This window comes from Leopardus geoffroyi, chromosome D3, assembly GCF_018350155.1.
Source record: "Leopardus geoffroyi isolate Oge1 chromosome D3, O.geoffroyi_Oge1_pat1.0, whole genome shotgun sequence".
Taxonomy (NCBI): domain Eukaryota; kingdom Metazoa; phylum Chordata; class Mammalia; order Carnivora; family Felidae; genus Leopardus; species Leopardus geoffroyi.
In genome coordinates this window covers 53,825,347-53,847,451 of record NC_059339.1, presented here as the reverse complement: position 1 = coordinate 53,847,451, position 22,105 = coordinate 53,825,347, and the positions used below count along the sequence as shown (strand labels likewise).

Below are 22,105 nucleotides of genomic sequence, written 5' to 3'. Positions count from 1 at the left end.
TGCCCTTACATTTAAGATGAAATAAACCCTTACATTTAGAAATAAACCCTTACACTTACGGTCAATTGATTTTTCGACAAGGAGACAAGACAGTTCAATGAAGAAAGTTTTCAATTGGTGCTCAGACAACCGGGTATCCACATTCGAAGGAATGAAGATGGATGCCTACTCACAACGTGCACAAAAATTAACTTAAAATGGGTCACAAACGTAAATATGTAAGAACTAAAGCCCATAAAATGTAGGCATAAATCTTCATGACCTTAGGTTAAGGCAACACTTTTTCACATCAGACACCAAAAACACAAATGACCAAAAAAAAAAAAAAAAAAACGACTTCAAAAATTTTTTAATGTTGTGGTCCAAAGGACACTAGCAAGAAACTGAAAGGACAGTCCCTGTAAATGAGAGAAAATGTTGGCAAATCATGTATCTGATAAGGAACTTGTATGCAGATTATACAGAAAACTATTAAGAATTCAACAGTAAAGATAAATAAATTTAAACTTGGGCAAAGGATTTGAATAAACATTTTTTCCAAAAAAGATAGAGGAGTGGCCAATAAGCACGTGAAAAGAGGCTCAGCATCGCTCATCATTTGGTAAACACAAATCAAAAGGACAGTGAGACATACGTCACAACCACTAAGATGGCTATAATAAAAAGATGGGTAATACCATTAAGTGTGGGAGAGTATGTGGAGAAACTGGAATCCTCATTCTTTGCTGGTGAGAATGTAAAATGGTGCAGCCAATTTGGAAAACAGTCTGGGAGTTCTCAAAAAAGTTAAATATAGAGTTACCACGTGACCTAGCAGTTCTACCACTAGGTATATTTCCAAGAGAAATGAAAACACGTCCACACAAAAACTTGTACACCCATGTCCATATCAGCAGCATGCTCTAACTACCAAAACTGTAAACTGTCCAAATGTCCATCATCTGATGAGCGGATAAATAAAACGTGATACATCCATACAATCAAATACTATTTGGCCAAAAAGGAATGAAGTGCTGATATATGCTACAACATAAATGTACCTTGGAAACATTATGCTAAGAAGCTGGGCACAAAAGGTCACGTTTTATAATTCCATTTATATGAAATGTCCAGAATGGGTAAATTTATAGACAAAGAATAGATTAGTGGTTGCCTCAGGCTGGGCTGGGGGAGTAGGAAATGACGTAATGGATATGAGGTTTCTTTTGGGGTGATAGACATAGTCTATAATTAGATTGTAGTGTTCGCACAACTCTGAATATACTGAAGCCATTGAATTATAAATTTTAGTTAGTGAATTTTCTGGTATATGAAAGCTATTTTTAAAAAATACATCTTGGAAGTTGCACATTTCCACTATATCCTATTGACTATTACTTAGTTAACGTGTTATACCTACTTGCTATGCAAGTGGGAACATTATTCTGTATTCTGGGCAGCCATGTGCCCAGCTAATATAAGGGGATTATTACCAAGGACAAGGAGTGAGTGAAATATTGGTGGATATCTAGTAATTTCTGCCACTTTCTAATTAGAGTTGAATCGTGACAGAAAAACTGCTACAAGTTCTTCTCATTAAGTCAACATTCTTGATGAAAAGCTTCCTAGGGGAGGGACAGAGAGAGAGGGAGACACAGAATCCGAAGCAGGCTCCAGACTCTGAGCTGTCAAGCGCAGAGCCCGACATGGGATTTGAACCAGAGCCGAAGTCAGATGCTCAATCGACAGAGCCACCCAGGTGCCCCAATAATAACCTGGTTTTTTAAAAAAGCTTAAGTACAAAATGAAGTCTGAGAAAATAGAATTGCCCTTATTCTTTATGGTGAAATGAAGACAAAGAGGAAAATACCTTTAATTTCATCTGATAGCTCAATGTGTCAATTTGTGGGAACTTAATAGTTAAATGACCATGTCAAATAATCATCAGTGATGCTTTTACTGATACCAGCTGGGTGTATCACCCTGGGCTGGTAAGAAAACAAGAAAAGTCCTTGCCACCCAAAAATGTCACAGTCTAATTGGAGAAATACAATGTATATCCATAAAATGCTAAATAACACAGGCTACTTTTTAAATACTGCAAAATGCAAAAACTATATAAAAAAGCAGACAATGCATGCTATGCAAGTGTCATAGCCAGAGAAAATCCTGTAACGTTAGGTATCTGAGGATAATAATAGTAATCACACTTTTGGAGAGCTTACTATGTGGCTAATGCTTTGTAGCACCTGATAAGTTTTATCTTGCCCCCTTCTCACAATAGGTGCAAGAAAGGAGTCCCCGGTGGGTGATGTCTCCCCAGGGCCTGTGCACTTAACTGCCTTGGTTGTGCTCTGAACCTGGGCTGCACAATAGGATACCCAAGGAAATTTCAGGACATGCAGGTCTCTGGACTTCACTGAGAAATTCTGGTTTCAGTGGTCGATGTGTTGCCCTTCCCCTCCCGGCCACTAGAGTTTTTACAGGTCCCCAGAAGATTACAAGGGCTGTGTGGCCCAGGGTCAGAGCCAATGTCTTCCTCAGGGCTGCAGGTTCCTCCCCTGACACACAGAGGCAGGACTAGAGAAGCAGACATGCTCTCAATTGAGAAGTGTTTAGAACTGGACAGCAGCTAAGCTCAAGTAATGCTGTTGTCTACTGTTCCCACCCCACATCCATCCACAAGGCTTTTCTCTGTTCCACAAGATGCATCTTAGCGGTCATAAGATGCCATCGCCTAGAAAAGGACTGTCCTGTTGAAGCGGATGAATGTGGAGATGCAGGTGTGTGCCCGTCATCGGAGGATCTTTCTGTTGTTCAGTATTTGGAGTAGGGGACGGTTACAAGTGGCTAAAATTATTCATTGTGCCTGCCCAGGGGTACGACACCCATTGTCCTTTGTGTTCTTGGTGTCTGTGCCAGCTTTATTTTTGTTTACTCTTTTCTATGAGTTTTGAGAAGCTCTTATCAAGTGACTTCAGATACCTGTATTTGATTAATACCTATGCCTGATCCTTCCTGCCCTGTCCTTCTCTTTCTTATAAATACTTCAGCCATTAGGCTAAAAACAGTTTCTTTTCTTCCCAGAGCTTTCTTTTCCACAGATTTCAAAATTATTACCTGTGCTTTAGTAATAAAGCACATAAAATAACCACATCCTCCCTGACCCCTTTATATTTTCTGTCTCTTGATTAGTTACTAATTAGTTAATTCTTTTAGGATTTTCCTTCCCTTCTATTACTTTCTCTTTGGAACACCTTACTGCTTTTTCATTGCAGACAACATTTTAATTTCATGGTTTCATGATTGTTCTTTAACTGTCTTAGAGCAATTTGCTATGACATCATCTCTTCTTCCTCCTTTACCTCCCCACCCCCATCCCCCATATCCTTTTTTTACTTACCATGTCATGTCATTTGCATTGTAGTTCTTTGGGACAAAGAACTCTTTTTTTAATTTTTTTTTAATGTTTATTTTCGAGAGAGAGAGACAGAGTGTGAGCAGGGGAGGTGCAGAGAGAGGGAGTCACAGAATCTGAAGCAGGCTCCAGGCTCTGAGCTGTCAGCACAGAGCCCGACGTGGGGCTCGAACTCATGAACCGTGAGATCATGACCTGAGCCGAAGTCGGACGCTTAACCGACTGAGCCACCCAGGTGCCCCTGGGACAAAGAAACATTATCATAGTGCCATATTCTCTTCTCACAGTAAATATTGCTTGTTTGGAAAAAACACCTAAGACTTTACATACTGACCGTGTTTGAGGATGCTAAGTAAGCAGCATTAAATTATATCCCTCAGCTTATGGGATAAGATGTAACTAAAAGAATGAGGAAAGGAATTTTTAGTCTACGTCCAAGCCACCTTGGCAAATTCAAGTTTTGTATTTCTGAAGAGGACTTAGAAGGAATAGCCTCTGTAACAAAACCTTTGTGATCACTATAATCGGGAGTCTTTGCTGGTGTCGAAGGTCATGCATGTAGATGCTTTAGTTAACGTAGTCTAACCACTGAAACGAAAAAGGAGAACTACAACACATCACTGCCACGACGTCCCAGGCGAAGTTTATTTCTCACATCCCGGCTCAGGGTGCGGTGAGGGCACGGGCAGGTGGTTGGCTCCACTGTGTGTCGATTCAGGAGCCCATACTGCCAGCAGCTCTGCTATCTTCAGCTCGCTCCGAGGTCTTCCTTGTAATCAACAGTCAGCCCTTGCCTGAGAAAAGAGCATAGGGGATGGTTTGTAGGCATTTTTCACGGGTAGGGACAGAACGTGGAAAATGTCATTTCTGCTCACACAGGGACATGGCACCCCTTAACTACAGGAGGAGTCAGAAGAAGAGGAAACTGGCTGGTACTCAGCCCCTGCTGTTGAAGGTATTTTTTTTTTAATGGAATGGGGAGGGGGGATTGGAGGAAGGCGGTCAGAAGGTACACACTTCCAGTTATAAGAAAAATCAGTGCTAGGGATGTCATTAACAACAGGGAAGTTGTTAACACAGGAAGAACTGTTTTTTCTTTTTATTGTATCTACATGAGATGATGGATGTTAACGGTCATTTCACAATTTACGTACATCAGACATCAGTCTGTACACTTTAAACTTACATAGTGATGTGTGTCAATTATTTTTCAATAAAACTTAAAAAAAGAGTTTAAGTTGCAGGAGAAATGCAGTGGTTTGAGTGTATGACTGACTCGGTAGGGTTCCTGTCTACATGAAAAGGATTATAAGATCAAGTAAACACATAATTAAAATTAAAAAAAAATTTTTTTTTACGTTTTTTTATTTATTTTTGAGACAGAGAGAGACAGAGCATGAACAGGGGAGGGGCAGAGAGAGAGGGAGACACAGAATCCGAAACAGGCTCCAGGCTCTGAGCTGTCAGCACAGAGCCCGACGTGGGGCTTGAACTCACGGACCGTGAGATCATGACCTGAGCCGAAGTCGGACGCTTAACCGACCAAGCCACCCAGGCGCCCCTACACATAATTAAAATTAAACAACACTGTACGGGATGGGCCTGGGTGGCTCGGTCAGTTAAGCGTCCGACTTCGGCTCAGGTCACGATCTCGCGGTCCGTGAGTTTGAGCCCCACGTTGGACTCTGTGCTGACATCTCGGAGCCCAGAGCCTCTTCAGATTCTCTGTCTCTCTCCCTCTTTCTCTCTGCCCCTCCCCCACTTGCACTCTGTCTCCATCTCTCTCAAAAATAAACACACACAAAATTAAACAACACTATTTGTTAACAATGAGGAGGTAAAGTGCTGTGTTGTCACTTAACCAGCTTTTCTTTTAACATTAGTAAAATAAAACAATGCACCACTGCTAAATTAGATTTGTAGTAAATAGTAACAGATACCATAAAACCTATTAATTTACCCATTGTTGATAGATTTAGCTACAACATAAGGAGCAGTTTATGTCCAAACAGATAAAAACGATCCCAAGTTCAGTAAATCTGATTCTCATTACACGTGTATTAACAAATCAGATTATTTCAATGGGGCCTCATTAATCAGTCAACAAATACATGAATATCCACCATAGACACGATTCTCCTCACATGCTGAGAAAAGACCATGCTAAATGAGGATAAAGCCATAGTTCAAAAAGAAAGATAATCAGCAATATAAGATTATATATTTGCCATGCAAATTGGAAAGTCGGGTATTCTGAGAGTTGAATGGATTAAAAGTGCACGCCTCCTGTGGAGATACAGCCCCAAATTGCTGACCAAACATGTTACTCTGGTGTGAGATGCCAACACTAAGAAAAAGAGAGACAAATGTGGAAAATTAAAAAAAAAACACTTTAATATAATAGCTGCCAAAATCACAACACAACTTAGAGAATTGTGTAAAATCACACATTTGTTCTTTGTGCCATGAGGATAGCAAAACACCAAACCAACGTGGGTATGTGTCTGTGTTGTTCTCAGCCCAACTTTAACAGAAAACCCATCAGCAGTAAATTGACAGATTTAATATTAAAACATTATACATTGTCATCCAAGTACACTGTGCTTCATATTTAAAAATAAAAAAGCATTTAATAGATATTTGGATTCTACTGTTATAGACATTATACAACTGTTTGAATTGCTTGAGATATATTCTATGTAATTCATATATAAAGGCACTATAGTCATATACTGATTCAGTATATTCAAATATAATCAATTTAATTACAATTTAAACAATGCTAGAATAGGTACAAGCTTCATAAAAACATAAGATTCAGTGTCTATGGGAAAATATTCTAAAATTTTTTTTTAATGTTCTTTATTTTTGAGAGCAAGAGAGACAGAGTGTGAGTGGGCGAGAGACAGAGAGAGAGGGAGATACAGAATCTGAAGCAGGCTCCAGGCTCTGAGCTGTCAGCGCAGAGCCTGATGCAGGGCTCGGACCTGCAAACCGTGAGATCATGACCTGAGCAAAAGTTGGACACTTAACTGACTGAGCCACCCAGACGCCCTGTGGGGGAAAATACTCTAAATAAATGTAAACATTATATCTGAATGTTTAAAAAGCAAAATAGAACCGTGGGGCAGTGAATCTGGGCCACTCCATGACATTGCTGTGGATGCTAGTAAAACCAGGAAGTTTAGAGAGGATCTTGTCTATCAGTCTTTATAGTCTTGAATTATCCTTGTTCTTAGTCCTTATAACCGTGGTTCTCAAAATTGACGAAATGTATATAGACCAATTTCAAAAGGAAAAAAATGCCTATAATTCCTGTATAGTTAAATTTTTTTTATTATGCCATTTAAACATATATAAACATTAAAATGTCAGAAGTTTATAAATTTGGCATAGAATATTAGCAAAATTATAAAATCGCTTCATTTTAAATGGAAAATATTAGGATTCATATCAGAAATGCCTTCATGAAGGTGGCATTTGAGCTGGTCTTTCAAAAATGAGTATGATGACTAGTGAGTAAATGAGGATTGGAGATAAGGCTCAGACCAAGGAAAGAAAGCGAGGGGGCCCAGGTGAGTGAGACTGCACTGTGTGTGTGGCACAGAGAACAGGTCCTTTGGGTTCTAGTGTATGGTGTGGGGATATAGGTCTTCTATTCTGATGATCTCCCAATATTTTGCTGATCTACAATCATGAGGACCTTGAGTATTGAGCCAAGGAATTCAGGCCTCATTCTGTATGAATGAGAACCACTAAAGGCAGATGTAAGTAGAAGAATCAATCTGATGAGCCGTGCTGTATTCTTGGAAGTTTAATCTACAGCAATATTTAAATGAATTGAAAGAGTGAAAAACGGTGATTGAAAGCCCAGCCAAGAGGTCAACTCCATGAGAGCAGGTACTTAGTTCAATACTGTATCTCCAGGTTCTAGAACATAGCTGGTGCTCAGTACGTGTTTGTTGGATGAATGTAGGATGGCTGAATGAATTAGTATGGGGACATCCAGGTAGAAAAGTGTAGAAGATAAAGCCTGGACAAAGAGCGCTGCATACAAGTTGGTAACTGAGAGCATGCATTTGCAAGTTGTCCGTAACTAATTGAGTCCGTGCGGGGTGTGTAAGATTGTGAAGGAAAGAGAAATGGTGAACTTGATTTAACTCCTACAGTTATAGCTAATGTGTAAAAGGGGGTGGGGGGGGAACCATGAAGGTAACAAGGAGAAATCAGAAAGGTGCATCAGGAGATTATAAAGGCCACCAGCCACAGGAGGAGAATTTGTGCATTTCCAGCTTATAAATACTTATTTATAATTTTTAATTTGGTTTTTTTTTAAAGCATACTTAGAAGGATTCATGGATTCTAGTTTTCCTAGCATTAAAAATAATTTAAATAGGTGTGTAAGACTTAATGTTGAGGGGATCAAGGTCAAACCAGGCAAATAGAGCATATCCCAGAAGCATGCTAGATGTGGGGAAGTTTCAGGATGGCAGTAACATATTTTGGAATTTAACACACATTGCTTTTAGACTTCTTGTCACTACATCTTTGAGCTAAATATATAAGTTTTAGCATGTTATATATAGTAGTTAAGCAACAGGCTAATTATGTCACAAAAATGTTTACTTTATGAATTCATTTAATGTAGTGCCTCTATTAGTGGCCTCCCCTAGGACATTTTAAGTGATTATATTAAGTTTTACTTCTAGACAATTTTTGTGAAACTTATTTTGCCTGAAGCAAGCAGTTGTTAAAAAAAACAAAAAAGACATAAGCTCAAAAACAGGCCCTGGTTTCTTACTACTTTATAGCTTCGAAAATCATTCTGAATCCTCTTGACAGACTGTTTACTAGCAGCTAGCTGTAGGATTTAACATTAAATTTTCATTTTGATTAACTTGACTGCAATTGTTTCTTGGCTGCCTCTTTAGAGCCCACTGTGGAATAAAATTAAAACAGTTGTATGATATAACCGTTTAGTTGTGGAAAACGACATTTTTCTTTTTTCCCTGAATGGTGGTGTGTTTTCCCTCTGACTTTCCTGCATACACCCCGTGGCTCTGTTTTCTCCCTTCTCCGATCCAGCTTTTATAGTGTTGCCAGGTTAATTTTCCTAAAGCGGAGCTTTGGCCGTTCTCTTATCCCAGCCCCTTCTCTGACTCCCCACTGCCCACCTCCTTTCTGAGCCCAGCTCATCCATGAAGGAAGGACGAGCCCCAAAACTATATATTCCTCTTGACATTTTCTTGGTCTTCTCTGCTAAAGTCCCCGTCTCCACTCCAGATTTCTTGTTTCTCTTGTGTAGCACCCAGCCTGTCCTACCTTACATAAAATTACGTGTGAATACATCTCACCAAGAGAATGTCAGCTTCTCGAATGCACAGACCACCCTGCCTCCATAAATAAATGTTTGACAGTCATCTGATCGTACACATTAAATATGTGCAGTTCTTTGTATATTAGTTATTCCTCAAGCTGTGTTTAGAAAAAGCTAAACAAATAAGCAGAGACATGTTTGTTGGGTAAATGAATGAAAAATATCTCAAAATGATAACCGTGCAAAACTCTTCTTTCTTATATACCGTAGTCCTGATTCTCTTACCCTTCACTTTTTCCATTTCCCATAGCACCTTTCACTTTCTAATGAATTCATAATTTAATTATTCATTTTTGTTGCTGATACCGTCTCCCTTCTTCCTTGGATCGTAAGCATCCTGGATGGCAGGGATCTCTGTTTGTTCACAAATGTTTCCCAGGTGCTGGGAACAGTGCCTGTCATACTGATTGAGTGAATGAGTGAGACTTGGAGCTGAGGGTCAGTTTCTCCCTGTTTTTTGGATTATCGTTGGCAGTTTTCAAGGCAAAAGTCCACGTGGTGTGGAAAGAACAGGGAGAGAGGTAGAGGAACCCTAAAGTCCGTTTCTGCTACAAAGTGATAGGCAAGTTTCCTGACTTGCTCTGAAGGTCATTTCCTCACCTGTAAGGGGATAACACGACCTGAATTAGAGTGTTAATTCTAGGGAGAAAAAGCTTACAGTAAATGAGATTAATAGCCGATGTTTCCTAACCACTCTTAACATAATGTGATAGATTTGGTGCTACACATTTTCCAGGTCTGTCACTGTGTATCTTCACAACCGCTCTGAAGTAGGAGGGTTTCTACCCCAGACCACAGAGTGATGAGGAGCAGAGCTTTGACTAGACCAGATCTGTTGGGCTTCAAGGCCTGTGCTTATAATGCCTGCTTGATGTCTGTGTGCCCTTCCCACCTGCCTGCCTCCTGGTGGGGAGCCTTAAGGGTGGCCGTAGGATTGGTCCTATGGAGCAGCAATTCCAGATCTTTCTTTCCTGCCCTAACATGCTTGAGGGGGACACAACGGGCTCATAAGTACCAGCAGTCTCCTCGAGAGCTGTCTTTATGAACCTGGTCCCCCAAAGTGAGAGGGGCAGGGGAATCTGGTTTGGAAAGTTCCCCCTGGTGAATTGGGCCTTCTCATTCGTACTAGGATACCTCTGTTTCCAGATCTGTTTCTTCTTCTCCCATCCCCCCATTTGTATCTCCTGCAACAATAGAGTATTCTTGTATGAAGACTTTTTTTAAAGACTGTGGCCTTACTGGATTGGAAACAAATTTGATGGCTTATGATTGTGGTAACCAAATTGATCATTACAGCCTCCTCTACTTTTTTTTTATTATAGAAGCAGTGAAACTTTTAAGAATTTTTAAGTGAACTATAAATTCCATTTCAAAACATACAATTATATCACTGACTCTTGATTATTACCATATAATAAGCATCAAAAATAAAAAAGGCTAATTATTTTCTGTATAAAGAAATTAGCCTTTTCAGGCATTATCTGAGCACTTAGAATTACTAAACCAGGGTTCATGAGATGGATCATTTCAGCGTCTTAAAAAATGTCTTTTAAGTCTCAGGGGATGGATTTTTCTTTTGAAATAACTTGTCATTGGTTCAAATGCTAAAAATGTACCTCAGAAGGTATCAAAATGAAAAATAATTTCATTTGCATTCTATAAAGCTTCATTATTTTTAATTGATTGGGAAGTTTGGTAGGGGGCCAGAGAGAACTGGCAAAACACACAAAATTTAAAAGGAGATTCTGGCATCTAATTTCAACCAGTATTTCAACAGAGAGATAGGTTTATTATGTATTTTGGTGGTTGTATTTTAATGATTAAGAGCATAAGCTTTAGATCAGTCTGACCTAGCCCCGAATCCTCACTTTTCTGCTTATTAAATCTGTGAGCTTAGACATATCACTTAACATTCTGAATCTTGATTTTTTTCCCACCTGTAGAGAGGGGACAATATCTACCTCATAATATTATTGTATCACATGAAATAATATGTGCAAAGCATCTATATAGTGCCTAACACTTTGTTGGCACTTAATAACTTTTAGTATCCTTGCGAACAGTCATTGAGATAAAATGAGGTTTTGAAAATATCTTTGCAGATACGTGGGAAACATTTTTATGGAATCCTGTGTACAACTGTCAGCTTGTTGTGGAATGCCTTCTTACTGCTAATTCAGAAGCAAACTTACGTCATATTAGGATGAACTGCCAAGTTCCGCAATAGTGCAGTTTTAACCCATGAAATTTCACTGCAGAGTATGGAGTAAGCAGATGCTAATTCTAAGTTTCTCCTATAAAATTATCTTTTCTAGGAGAATGCATAGAAGGGCTGCGGGAAAATGACTACCTTCTGATTCATTCGTGCCGTCAGTGGACCACTATCACTGCCCACAGCCTGGAGGAGGGGCACTACGTCATTGGGCCAAAGATAGAGATTCCGGTACATTATGCAGGTAAAACTTCTCTCGAGGGGCAAGAAAAGGCAGAAGAAGGGGACTTGCATATGCTAACTTTTTCCTCCACAGTGAGAAAATAGGACTTGTCTATAAACTGGAATATAGTGACATAGAAAAAGAAGAATCAAACACTTTTTGTGGTGACTTTATCAGTGAAAGCTCAGTTTCATTTTGTCATAAGTACTTCTAATCAACGCACGTAGTTACATGTGGATTCTTATCAGCTATTTATAAAATGAAAATTTTACAAATACAAAGAACGTCTCCGTGGTCTTGGGATGGCAGTCAATATGTGTGGACAGCCTCTGAGCTCCAGTGTCTCTGAGTAACCCTGGGTACAACTTAAATGTTGCTTTTGTGACTGGCTTTACAAAAGCCTTTCAAAGGCTTTCCAAGGCTGCCTTTTTGTTTTTGAGTGAAACCTCTACAATGCCCAGAGAGTTGCCTATCAGGAAAAGGGACCTTGCTGTAGTTCCATTGTCTAGAATGGCAGCAAATGGTAAGTGTTCAATATTTATTGAGTAAATGAATAGTTGGGCCCCTTCTTTTGTTCCTAGGAGCCTTCCAGTTGCCCGTATGACCTCGGGATCACTCAGCTTCTCAGATACTCCTATTAAAAAAAAATTAGAAGAAAGAATTTCTCCAGCCTGAAACTTTGTCCCCTAGAACTTTATTTCCCGGCCATAAGAGTAGCCTTCATGAAAAAAGGAGGAATAGGTAGCAGCAGAAAGTACTACAACTGTGAAATTTGGAGCCAGGCCAAAGGGACAGAGACAAGACCAACCCTGCATCCTGTCCACTCTCTCCTGCCAAGGGGTCCCACTACGGGTGGGATCCGTGCTGTTTCTAGGAAGCCCAAACTCCTGGTCTTTTGTGGAAAACTGAAAAGGAAGGTATAAGATTGTGCTTCATCACATATACAGTTTGATCTAATGTGCACGTTCTTCTCATAGTAGATTGAGTTTTAGTCTTTCCCCTGAACGCACTGTGAGTAGCCCATCAAAGCAGTCTTCCCCAAGGAATGCTTGCATTTGGTCCTTGACTCAAATCTCCTTAGAGACCCCAAACTGCCACCAGACTCCTTGGCTTGTTTCCCAAAGCCCTCAGGGCCTGGGTCTAATCTGCTTCTCCAAACTTACCTTTTCTATTCGGAAGAGGGAACCTTCCATCCAGCTAGATTGGTCCCCTCACTATTTCCTGGACATACCGGGTACTTTTCCATTTACACCATTCCCCAGCCAGAGTTAGGCTTCCTCAGCCTTGCTCTTATCAGAGCCTGTCCGTGCATCAGGAGGGTACGGGCATCCCTACTGTGCCTATATGGCCTCCACATTTCTTGTGTATCACATTCATTGAGCACATGCCCCCAGTCTTCATTCATAGATACACACATATCTTCATTTGCCAGTTGAGACTGTACATTCCTCAACAAGTGAGACCAATTCTTCTTTTTTAGCTTTAAAAAAAAAATTTAATTCCAGCATAGTTAATATATAGCCTTATATTAGTTTCAGGTGTACAATATAATGATTCAACAATTCCATACATTGTTCAGTGCTCATCAAGATAAGTGTAGTCTTAATTCCCTTCACCCATTTTACCCATTCCCCCCACCCCCTTCCCCTCTGGTAACCATCTGTTTATTCTCTATAGTTAAGGCAGTGAAACCAATTCTTTTTTGTTTTTCTTAAGTCTATTTATTTATTTTGAGAGAAAGAAAGTGTGAGCAGGGGAGGGACAGAGAGGGAGAGAGAGGATCCCAAGCAGGCTCTGCACTGTCAGCACAGAGCCCAAAGTAGGGCTTACACTCACAAACCGCCAGATCATGACCTGAGCGGAAATCAAGAGTCGGACGCTTTAAGTGACTAAGCCACCCAGGCACCCCAAGGCAGTGAAACCAGTTCTGAAACTCCTTTGTGAATCCTTTGGACCCATACATAAAAGATACAATTCTTTACGGCTGTAGATGCTTGATCTAGGGATCTCATACTTACCTACGCAATGGAATGACCTGGAGAGCTTTAAAAATGACCAGTGCCCAGGTCCCATCTCCAGAGGTTCTGCTTCAGTTGGTTGTGAGTGTGGGTTGGGCATCAGAATTTTGAATTCTATGGTTAAATTATGCAGCCAAGGTTGGGACCCATTGCTCTGGGATGGGCATTCACAGTGTCAGAAGAAAAGATTTCCCCAAGTTATTTGTAAATGTTTTATTGTTTTGAACATTGTTTTTAAATTAACAGCCGGGGCGCCTGGGTGGTTCAGTCGGTTGGGCGTCCGACTTCGGCTAGGGTCATCATCTCGCGGTCCGTGGGTTCGTGCCCCACATCGGGCTCTGTGCTGACAGCTCAGAGCCTGGAGCCTGTTTCAGATTCTGTGTCTCCCTCTCTCTCTGACCTTCCCCCATTCATGCTCTGTCTCTCTCTGTCTCAAAAATGAATAAACGTTAAAAAAATTAATTAATTAATTAACAGCCATTCAGCTTCCACTGGGAAGAAAGATATGGTATGTTCAACAGCCCACTCTTTATCTATAAGGAAGATGACAGTACACTTAACTGGGAATCCAGGCACCGGAGGGAAGGTAGGTGGGTGATGGATGAGATACGTGATGGGGATTAATTAAGGAGTGCACTTGTCACGATGAGCACAGGGTATGTTGAATCACTCTGTTGTACACCTGAAACTAATATAATACTGTATGTTAACTGTACTGGAATTACAGTAAACCTAATTTAAATAAAAACCTAATTTATAAAAAAAAAAAAGAAAACGATACTTTTTTTAAATGAAAATTTGAGCTGCCATGGACTGTAAGATCATACCACTTTACACAAAAGGAAAAAAAATACATTAAAGGAAAAAAAACCTTGAAATAGGACTGTCTTAGTTCAGGCTGCTATAACAGATAGTTGGGGCAGATTATGAACAGTTCAGTTCTCCCAATTCTGGAGGCAGGAAAGATCCAGTGTCTGGTGAGGGTCATTTTGTCCTTTGTAGGTGGTGGTCTTCTCGCTGTGTCCTCTCTTGGTGGAGTGAGAATTCCACCATCTCTCTCCTGCCTCTTCTTTTAAGGGCACTATTCCCATTCATGAGGATTACTTTGTGATTACTAGGACATTTGAAAGGAGGAGTGGTCTTTCTCTAAATCACCCCACCCCCACTTGCGCAGCTATTGATTTCTGTCTGATCTGGTTGTTACCATGAAGGTGAGAAAATGGTACATTTCTGGGGCGCCTGGGTGGCGCAGTCGGTTAAGCGTCCGACTGCAGCCAGGTCACGATCTCGCGGTCCATGAGTTCAAGCCCCGCGTCAGGCTCTGGGCTGATGGCTCAGAGCCTGGAGCCTGTTTCCGGTTCTGTGTCTCCCTCTCTCTCTCTCTGCCCCTCCCCCGTGCATGCTCTGTCTCTCTCTGTCCCAAAAATAAATAAACGTTGAAAAAAATAATTTTTAAAAAAAAAAGAAAATGGGGGCGCCTGGGTGGCGCAGTCGGTTAAGCGTCCGACTTCAGCCAGGTCACGATCTTGCGGTCCGTGAGTTCGAGCCCCGCGTCGGGCTCTGGGCTGATGGCTCAGAGCCTGGAGCCTGTTTCCGATTCTGTGTCTCCCTCTCTCTCTGCCCCTCCCCCGTTCATGCTCTGTCTCTCTCTGTCCCAAAAATAAATAAACGTTGAAAAAAAAAAAAAATTAAAAAAAAAAAAAAAAGAAAATGGTACATTTCTAATTTAACTCCACTGTTCCTCCTCCTCTTTCTTCTTCTTCTTCTCCTTCTCCTCCTCCTTCTCCTCCTCCTCCTCCTCCTTCTTCTTCTTCTCTTCTTCTTCTTCTTCTTCTTCTTCTTCTTCTTCTTCTTTGTCTTCTTCTTCTTCTCCTTATTCTTCTTTTTTTGAGAGAGAGAGGGAGAGCACGAGCAGGGAACAGGGGCAGATGGAGAGAGGCAGAGAGAGAGAATCTTAAGCAGACTCCATGCTCAGTGCAGAGCCCAACATAGGGCTTGATCCCACAACTCTGGGATCATGATCTGAGCCAAAATCAAGAGTTGGAACCCCACTGTTACTTGCTCTACTTGTTAGTTGTCCTTCTGCCATTTGTTTACTTACTCACCTATTATGGAATTATGGATTCTAGCTTCATTCAGTGGGTTATAATACATTTCTTATTTATTTTGATGTTCATATTGTCCTAAAGTTAGCCATTTGGGGACAGCTAACCCATGTATCTCTGTGACATGTGCCCCCTTTGTCTTTTCAAGCATGTACTTATTTTCTGGCCTATATAGCAACCATTCATTTCAGTCAGTGTGCTCTTCATTTGAGGCCACTGCACTGTCATGTTCTAGGCATTGCTCCTCACTGTGTGTAAATAGCGTCCTTTGGACTTGTGTAGTGCACAGCCTGGGCAGCTGTATGCAGCTCTATTCACATATATTCTAGAATATAGTAAAACTCAGCATTTTTTTTTTAATTTTTTTTTTCAACGTTTATTTATTTTTGGGACAGAGAGAGACAGAGCATGAACGGGGAGGGGCAGAGAGAGAGGGAGACACAGAATCGGAAACAGGCTCCAGGCTCTGAGCCATCAGCCCAGAGCCCGACGCGGGGCTCGAACTCACGGACCGCGAGATCGTGACCTGGCTGAAGTCGGACGCCCAACCGACTGCGCCACCCAGGCGCCCCAAAACTCAGCATTTTAAGGAAATCACGATTCAGACTGCCTTTCCATACCCTTCATCAGAAATTTTCATGAAATTCCTCATGTGAAAAGAAATAATTTAATAAAATTGAGAAAAGATAAATAGGACTTGAACTCCTCAGAACAGCACTATGGATGGTAAGGAGAGTTGCCTTATTCTGAATTCTAAAATTATTAGATGTGCTTTGGGGGAAAAAAAATAAAGACCTCCCTCATTCTGGCAAAATAAGTTTTTCATTTTGGATAAGAAAGAGTTTTCTTGGTATAACAAATAATTGATTCCAACAGAGAGAATGTGTTCAGTCAGCATCACATATTTTGCTAACAGCGGAGAAACCACTCAAGAAAAATTGGCATAGTGTTTAGAAAAGCGATTGCTGCTTTCACACAAGTTTTATTCAGAAGGCATCACAAATAAATTGTATCTAAACTTTCTAAGTTCTCACTGCTCCCAAGAGGGCAAAGATTTCCTAAGGAACGTGCAATGCAGAACTCAGAATTTTTCTGCATTCTCAGACCATGTAAGCTACTGCTTGGCACTTTATCAAGGCCTGCTCATTCACCCTGCATGTGCCCCCACCCTCCACCCCTTTCGCTGCCCTGTGTCTCCTGACATACTGAACTGAAAAACAAATCTATTCAAAAAAAATTTTTTAAACCTAGTGAACTGCATTATAGCCAAGATTTTCTAAAGGTGAATGATTTTCATTTTACAATTCGCGTTTCTGTTCATCAGATTCCTTTGTCTCTACAGCTTGGAGTGGTCAGTCAAGCAGACACAAGTTGGTTACTGCTGAAGCTCATACATCAGGATTCCTTATTTATGCTGACCCCTTTAGGGCATTAAACCAAATTTAGTACTCACAATTTGACTTTTTTTTTCCTTTAAAACTAATATAAACTTCAGGCTCCACAAAAACCTGGATATGCCATTGCCTCTGGAATTTAATTTATCTTCCTAAGGCTCCGAGTTTCCAATCTGTAGAAAGGAGATTTACTTAGAAAATGTCACGACGATTCTTTATGATCTAATGTGTGTAAATGACTCAACGCTGTGCCTGGCACAGTAATGAGTACTAAATAAATGTTACCTCCTCATTATCACCTGTCTCATGAAAACCGACCCAGAATAGCTGTCTGTAAAGACAAAGCTTTGAGAAACCAAATGGGTCAGAATGTGACGTCTCTGTGTGTCTCTGGTCTACCAATTTGAGAAGTAGTAGGATTCTGAGAGGGTTTGTGAAAATTTAAATCATTTAATGGAATGCTTGCCGTCATCATGGGTGAACAGATTGCTGCTTGAACATAAGCATCAGGGATAAACGGCAGCCACGTTTGGCTTCTATTTTTAAATTCTCATCCTCCTGCAAATCCGGTGAATCTATAACAAGCAAAAATGATCTCATTACTTCCTTACTAGCTACAATATGCACAGAAATAAGTGACACTGGAGCATAAGGTTAGTGTAAGATTTGCTTAGGAAGTCTGCAGGGCTCTTACTCAGCAAGCACCTGGGTTGCTATCAGCAATGCCTGTTTTTAAAAATGTGGGTGTGCAGTCTGTCTCTCAGGCAAAATTATAGTAATGTGGTATCTACATAACCTTGGAGTGTAATTACTGAACAAAAGGAAATGTCGAAACAAGCTAATTTTATTCTCCCGGGTTGCAAGTTTAATTAGCATGAATCATCCATTTACAAAAGTAAATGCTAGCGTTGAACAACACTTTGTGTACTTTCTGTATTACATGAGATATAGCTCATGTGTTAAAATGGGAATAACCAGACTTTCTTTCAAAACGACCTATGGACTAATAAGAGTATAACAAGAAACATTATCCCCCCCCCCAGTTTTTCAGTAATAAATACTAGATTTATTTATACTTAAGGAGTAACCACTTTTCATATTTGAATCTTTAGGTCACAGTTTGAAATCACTAAAATTCATTCAGTGCTATTTTCTAGACACTTTGTTAACTCAACATTTTACTTTGATTTCTTCATGGAACTTTCACAACAAAGCCAGGAAGTGGGTTCTATTATTATCTGCATTTTTCACAAGTACAAATTGAAGTTCAAAGACGTTGAGTATCTTATCACACCTACTAAGTGTGATTTGAACCCAGGATATGTGACTCCAGAGCATGCTTCCTCACTATTATTGCCTGGAAAGTGCTAGAAGGCACTGTCCACACATAAGGCATTCTAACCATTGTACAGAAGAGAGATCTATTAGAATCAGCCAGTAAGGGGGTGCCTGGGTGGCTCAGTTAAGTGTCTGACTCTTGATCTCAGCTCAGGTCATGATCTCACGCTTCGTGAGACTGAGCCCCATGTCGGGCTCTGCACTGACAGCGCAAGCCTGCTTGGGATTCTGTCTTTCTCTCTGTCTCTGTCCTTCCCCCTGCAACCCCTTTGCATGTGCGCGCACTCTCTCTCAAAATAAATAAATCAACTTAAAAAAGTGGAGAGAGAGAAAGAATCAGCCAGTAAGGTGAAGAATGCTTTCACTTTCCTCGCCTTTCACACACAGTTCACTAACTGTATTCTGACTCAGAATTTAAGTAAATTAAGTAAATATATATTTATCTTGACCTTTTCCAGATTTATAAGTCATCCGCAAACAGGTGACATTCTCATAAATTACCAGGAAGAAGCAAAGACAGAAGAGCTTCCCAGGGAGCCCCTTGGACTTGGAGAGGGTGGAGAGGGCGATGTCTGGGGAGCCTGCTGGGAACAGGCAAGTTGAGGCCTGGGGAAAGCATGTTTTAAATGTGGATAAGGAAATTGTCAGTCTCTAAAAGGTGGGTCTCAGTGAGTAAGAGCAAGGCAATTAGATAACAAAGGGGGAGTAAAAATGGGTGGAAGGAAGAGCAAGCTTGGAGCGATTACTCTTGTCAAGATGGGTTACAAAGAAGCCAAGAGAGAGGACGTAAAAACAGAATGTTTCTAATACTCATTTTTAAGAATAATGGAGTCTGAAGAATCTTTCTAGGCTAGGGGGAATGAATCAGAAGAGAAAAGAGGGGGAGACAACTTAAGTAATATCATAGCCTAGTGTCTGGGAAATTGTCATTGCCATTTTTGTCTCTTGAAAGTTGTCTGTTCCCTCTTTCCCTCCCCTCCTTTACTTCAGGAACTCATCGCTGTAGCTGTTATAACCTAGATTCATAGTCGGAAGTTTAGGAGGATGTATCTTCTACACCTCAGCATTTACCCTGACACTTTAATCCAAAGCAAGGATAAAGAAATCATGTAAACATCTACCTTTGGTAGAACTATGACTCAAGCATTTTCGCCATCCTTTGGTATAGCTTTCTAGTGTCTCTTCTGAACGCTTAAGAACAATAACCCCAAGGAAATTTGAATATGAGTGACCTTTGTGATGAGATGATATTAGGGAAATATTTTGATTTTGTTAGGGGTGATACTAGTTTTATAGTTATGAAGAAAATATCTTTGTTTCTTAGAGGTGCGTACTGAATTACTTAGGGGGGAATGTGATTATAGTTTATAAAATGCTTCAGCAAAAAAAAAAAACATAATAATAGATGAATGTAAGACAAGCTCTTAAAGTTGTTAAATTTTGGTGAAGGATAGATGGGGTATTCATTATCCTAATTTTCTGTTTGGAAATTTTTGTAATTAAGAAAAAAAAAGGGGGGGGACCTTGACTTACCAACCAGCAGCAAAGTTAATCGTAATATAAAACTCTTAAGTGGTGGTCTCACCAAACCACTCTGCCTCAATCCTTGAGTCTTATTTATAGTCTTAAGTAATTTCTGTTAGGAGTGAGAGTTCACCGTCCACTGGGTGGTTTTGTTCCAGTGCTGAGTGTTTGTGGAAACAACCCAGTGAAAGATGAACTCGGAAAGAAATGATTCCCTCTTTATAGCATGGTAGAACCATCCAGTGACTGCCTTCCTAAGAGGAAAGGATTGCTCTCAGCATGGGCTAGCTTCTAGGGGGTACCCCAGTTCGTGGTAGTGATTTAAGGGAAGGGGCAAAAGGGATGTGTGTAAGATTTGGGAAGAAAGGAAAAATATTTTATTAGTTTCTTCTTAAGAGCCTTATGGGAGATAGGGAAAGGGGAAATGTATGAGCAACTTCATGGAGAGGTATGTGGTGTGGCTTCTCTTGATCTATAAATGCTAGTAAAATGACTTTAATAAAACCTTGAGAATCCCTCGATTGCTATTTTCACATTTCAGCCCGTTGACTCTCCTTATAAATCCTACACTGACTCTACCAGCAGAAAATCTAGGATCAAAAAAATTAAAAACTCAGGCGCAAAACCGGGATGGGCTTTGGGGTTTACAACTCTAGACTGCTGTTTTCTACATTTTTTCTACTTGTATGTTGGTGCTGAGTGGAAAGTTGGTACTTGAACGGGATACCTCCAGTTCAAGTATAACTTAACCTATGAGATAATGCGATTAACATCAGGTGGAAAGTTTGAACAAGTTGCCTCAAACCACACTGTTAATGGAGTGTTTATAGCACCAGGGATGGACTAGTCTCACTTCGTAATTTGATTTCCATGTTGGATTTGTACCTCTAAATGAGTACAGATCTTTTTTTAAAAGGTGACCTTTTGAAGGTTCCTTTTCAGCTTTTAGGAATTGTTTTGAGTTTTTTTTTTTTTTTCTTTACAGAAAACAGACTTAATAATATTAACGTTCCAAAACTGATTGCAGTACTGGTAAAACTTCCGGAAGTCACTCCACTCTGTTGCTTAGAACTGGAATCACTTACCTTTTGGACTCCCTCTCCATGAGGCTGAGTGCTGGCCTTCTGGTAAACTGCTTCCCCATCTGTTGTCAGGCATCCTCGACACAGAAAAACAACGAACCGCGGGGTCCAGGCCGGCTTTTTTGACATTTAGGGCAAGAGGAGAGATGATTCAGACACATTCATGTGTGTTTTTAGTGAAGTCTGCATTAGCAGGGCCTCCAACTTGTTGGGACTGGTTTATAGAACATCATGGGGTTTGTCCCCAAGAGTGAGTCAAGCCAGTGAGTGAGCGTGAGACAAGCAAAATAAACACAGAGCTTTTATTTTCTAGGTGTTAGAAATCATTGTAGGTAGGGGTGCCTGGGGGACTCAGTCGGTTAAGCGTCCGACTTCGGCTCAGGTCATGATCTCACAGCTCGTGAGTTTGAGCCCCGCCATCAGGCTCTGTGCTGACAGCTCAGAGCCTGGAGCCTGCTTCGGATTCTGTGTCTCCCTCTCTCTCTGCCCCTCCCCCCCCCCCCAAAAATAAACGAAAAATTTAAAAAAAAGAAATCATTGTAGGTAAATGAAATGCTGTGGGTACATAAACACTTGAAATATTACATGAGTTTAATGCCCAGTGGCAATTATTTTTTTCCTTACAGCTCTTCACACCCTTTCATCATCTTGGCTTTCTTACTTCAATAAGCTAGTCATCTTGGGTGGGAATTTTAGTTCTCATCCACCTCTTATCTCTGAAGTTAGTGTGTGTCACGTCTTGTGGATGCTATCTCTTCAGTCCCTGTCATAGCTGCTCTCACTTCCCAGCTATCCTCACTGGGTCTCACCTGCTCTGAAGACCCGAGAGTCCCCTCTCCTCTTCCAGTCAATCTTCAGTGCTATTGCCAGCTTCTTGTGCCTCCATCGTGGCTCTGTTGCTCACTGGCTAGGACTTGGCAGAGGTGTCCCCACATGGGTGCAAACTCTTGTGTAACACAGAGCCTTTCTGAGGCCTGGTGTCCATTGGACTAAGGACCCTATTACCCACTAAACACCACACTGGGTACCAACTCCCCTGTGCTGTTGGTTGTTCCCCTGGCCCCACCTGCCTGGCCTTGCCCCCCTTTCTGTATCTAGTACGTGGGGGGCTCGCCCATCAGAGTCACCACCCAACTGTGAAAACCTGCCTCAAACACCACCTTCGTCAAGAAGCTTTCCCTAATTTTCCACACTAGGTATCTGGATAAGGGACTTCCTCTTCCTTCCGCTTTGGAATCCCTGTAACAGTTCATGCCAAATAGTGTTTCCACCTTTAACAGTTTGTGCCCAAGAGTGTTTTCATCTTGCCCTTACTCTCCTCTCTGCTCACGGCTTCTTGAGGACAGTCCTGGCTGTCATATCACAAGCTTGAAACTTCAAGGGCTGAACTAAATATTTTTGACCTAACTGAAATGGATTCGTCTTTAAAGGACAA

The 22,105-nt window shown here is 40.9% G+C and overlaps 1 protein-coding gene and 1 long non-coding RNA gene across 5 annotated transcripts in view; one reads left to right on the top strand and one right to left on the bottom strand.

Annotated features, from left to right (window-relative positions):
- GAREM1 (GRB2 associated regulator of MAPK1 subtype 1) overlaps window positions 1-22,105 on the top strand; it is a 205,870-nt gene that overhangs the window by 65,737 nt on the left and 118,028 nt on the right. For all 4 annotated transcript variants that reach the window (XM_045458960.1, XM_045458959.1, XM_045458961.1 and 1 more), the window contains one exon: window positions 11,090-11,230. In XM_045458960.1, the coding sequence (XP_045314916.1) occupies window positions 11,090-11,230 (141 nt within the window). The remainder of the gene's footprint in view (window positions 1-11,089; window positions 11,231-22,105) is intronic.
- LOC123588280 lies at window positions 4,019-21,060 on the bottom strand. The gene is made up of 2 exons (XR_006707789.1): window positions 20,674-21,060; window positions 4,019-4,191 (listed from the first exon to the last, which is right to left on the bottom strand). It is a non-coding gene; the product is annotated as an uncharacterized LOC123588280 (long non-coding RNA).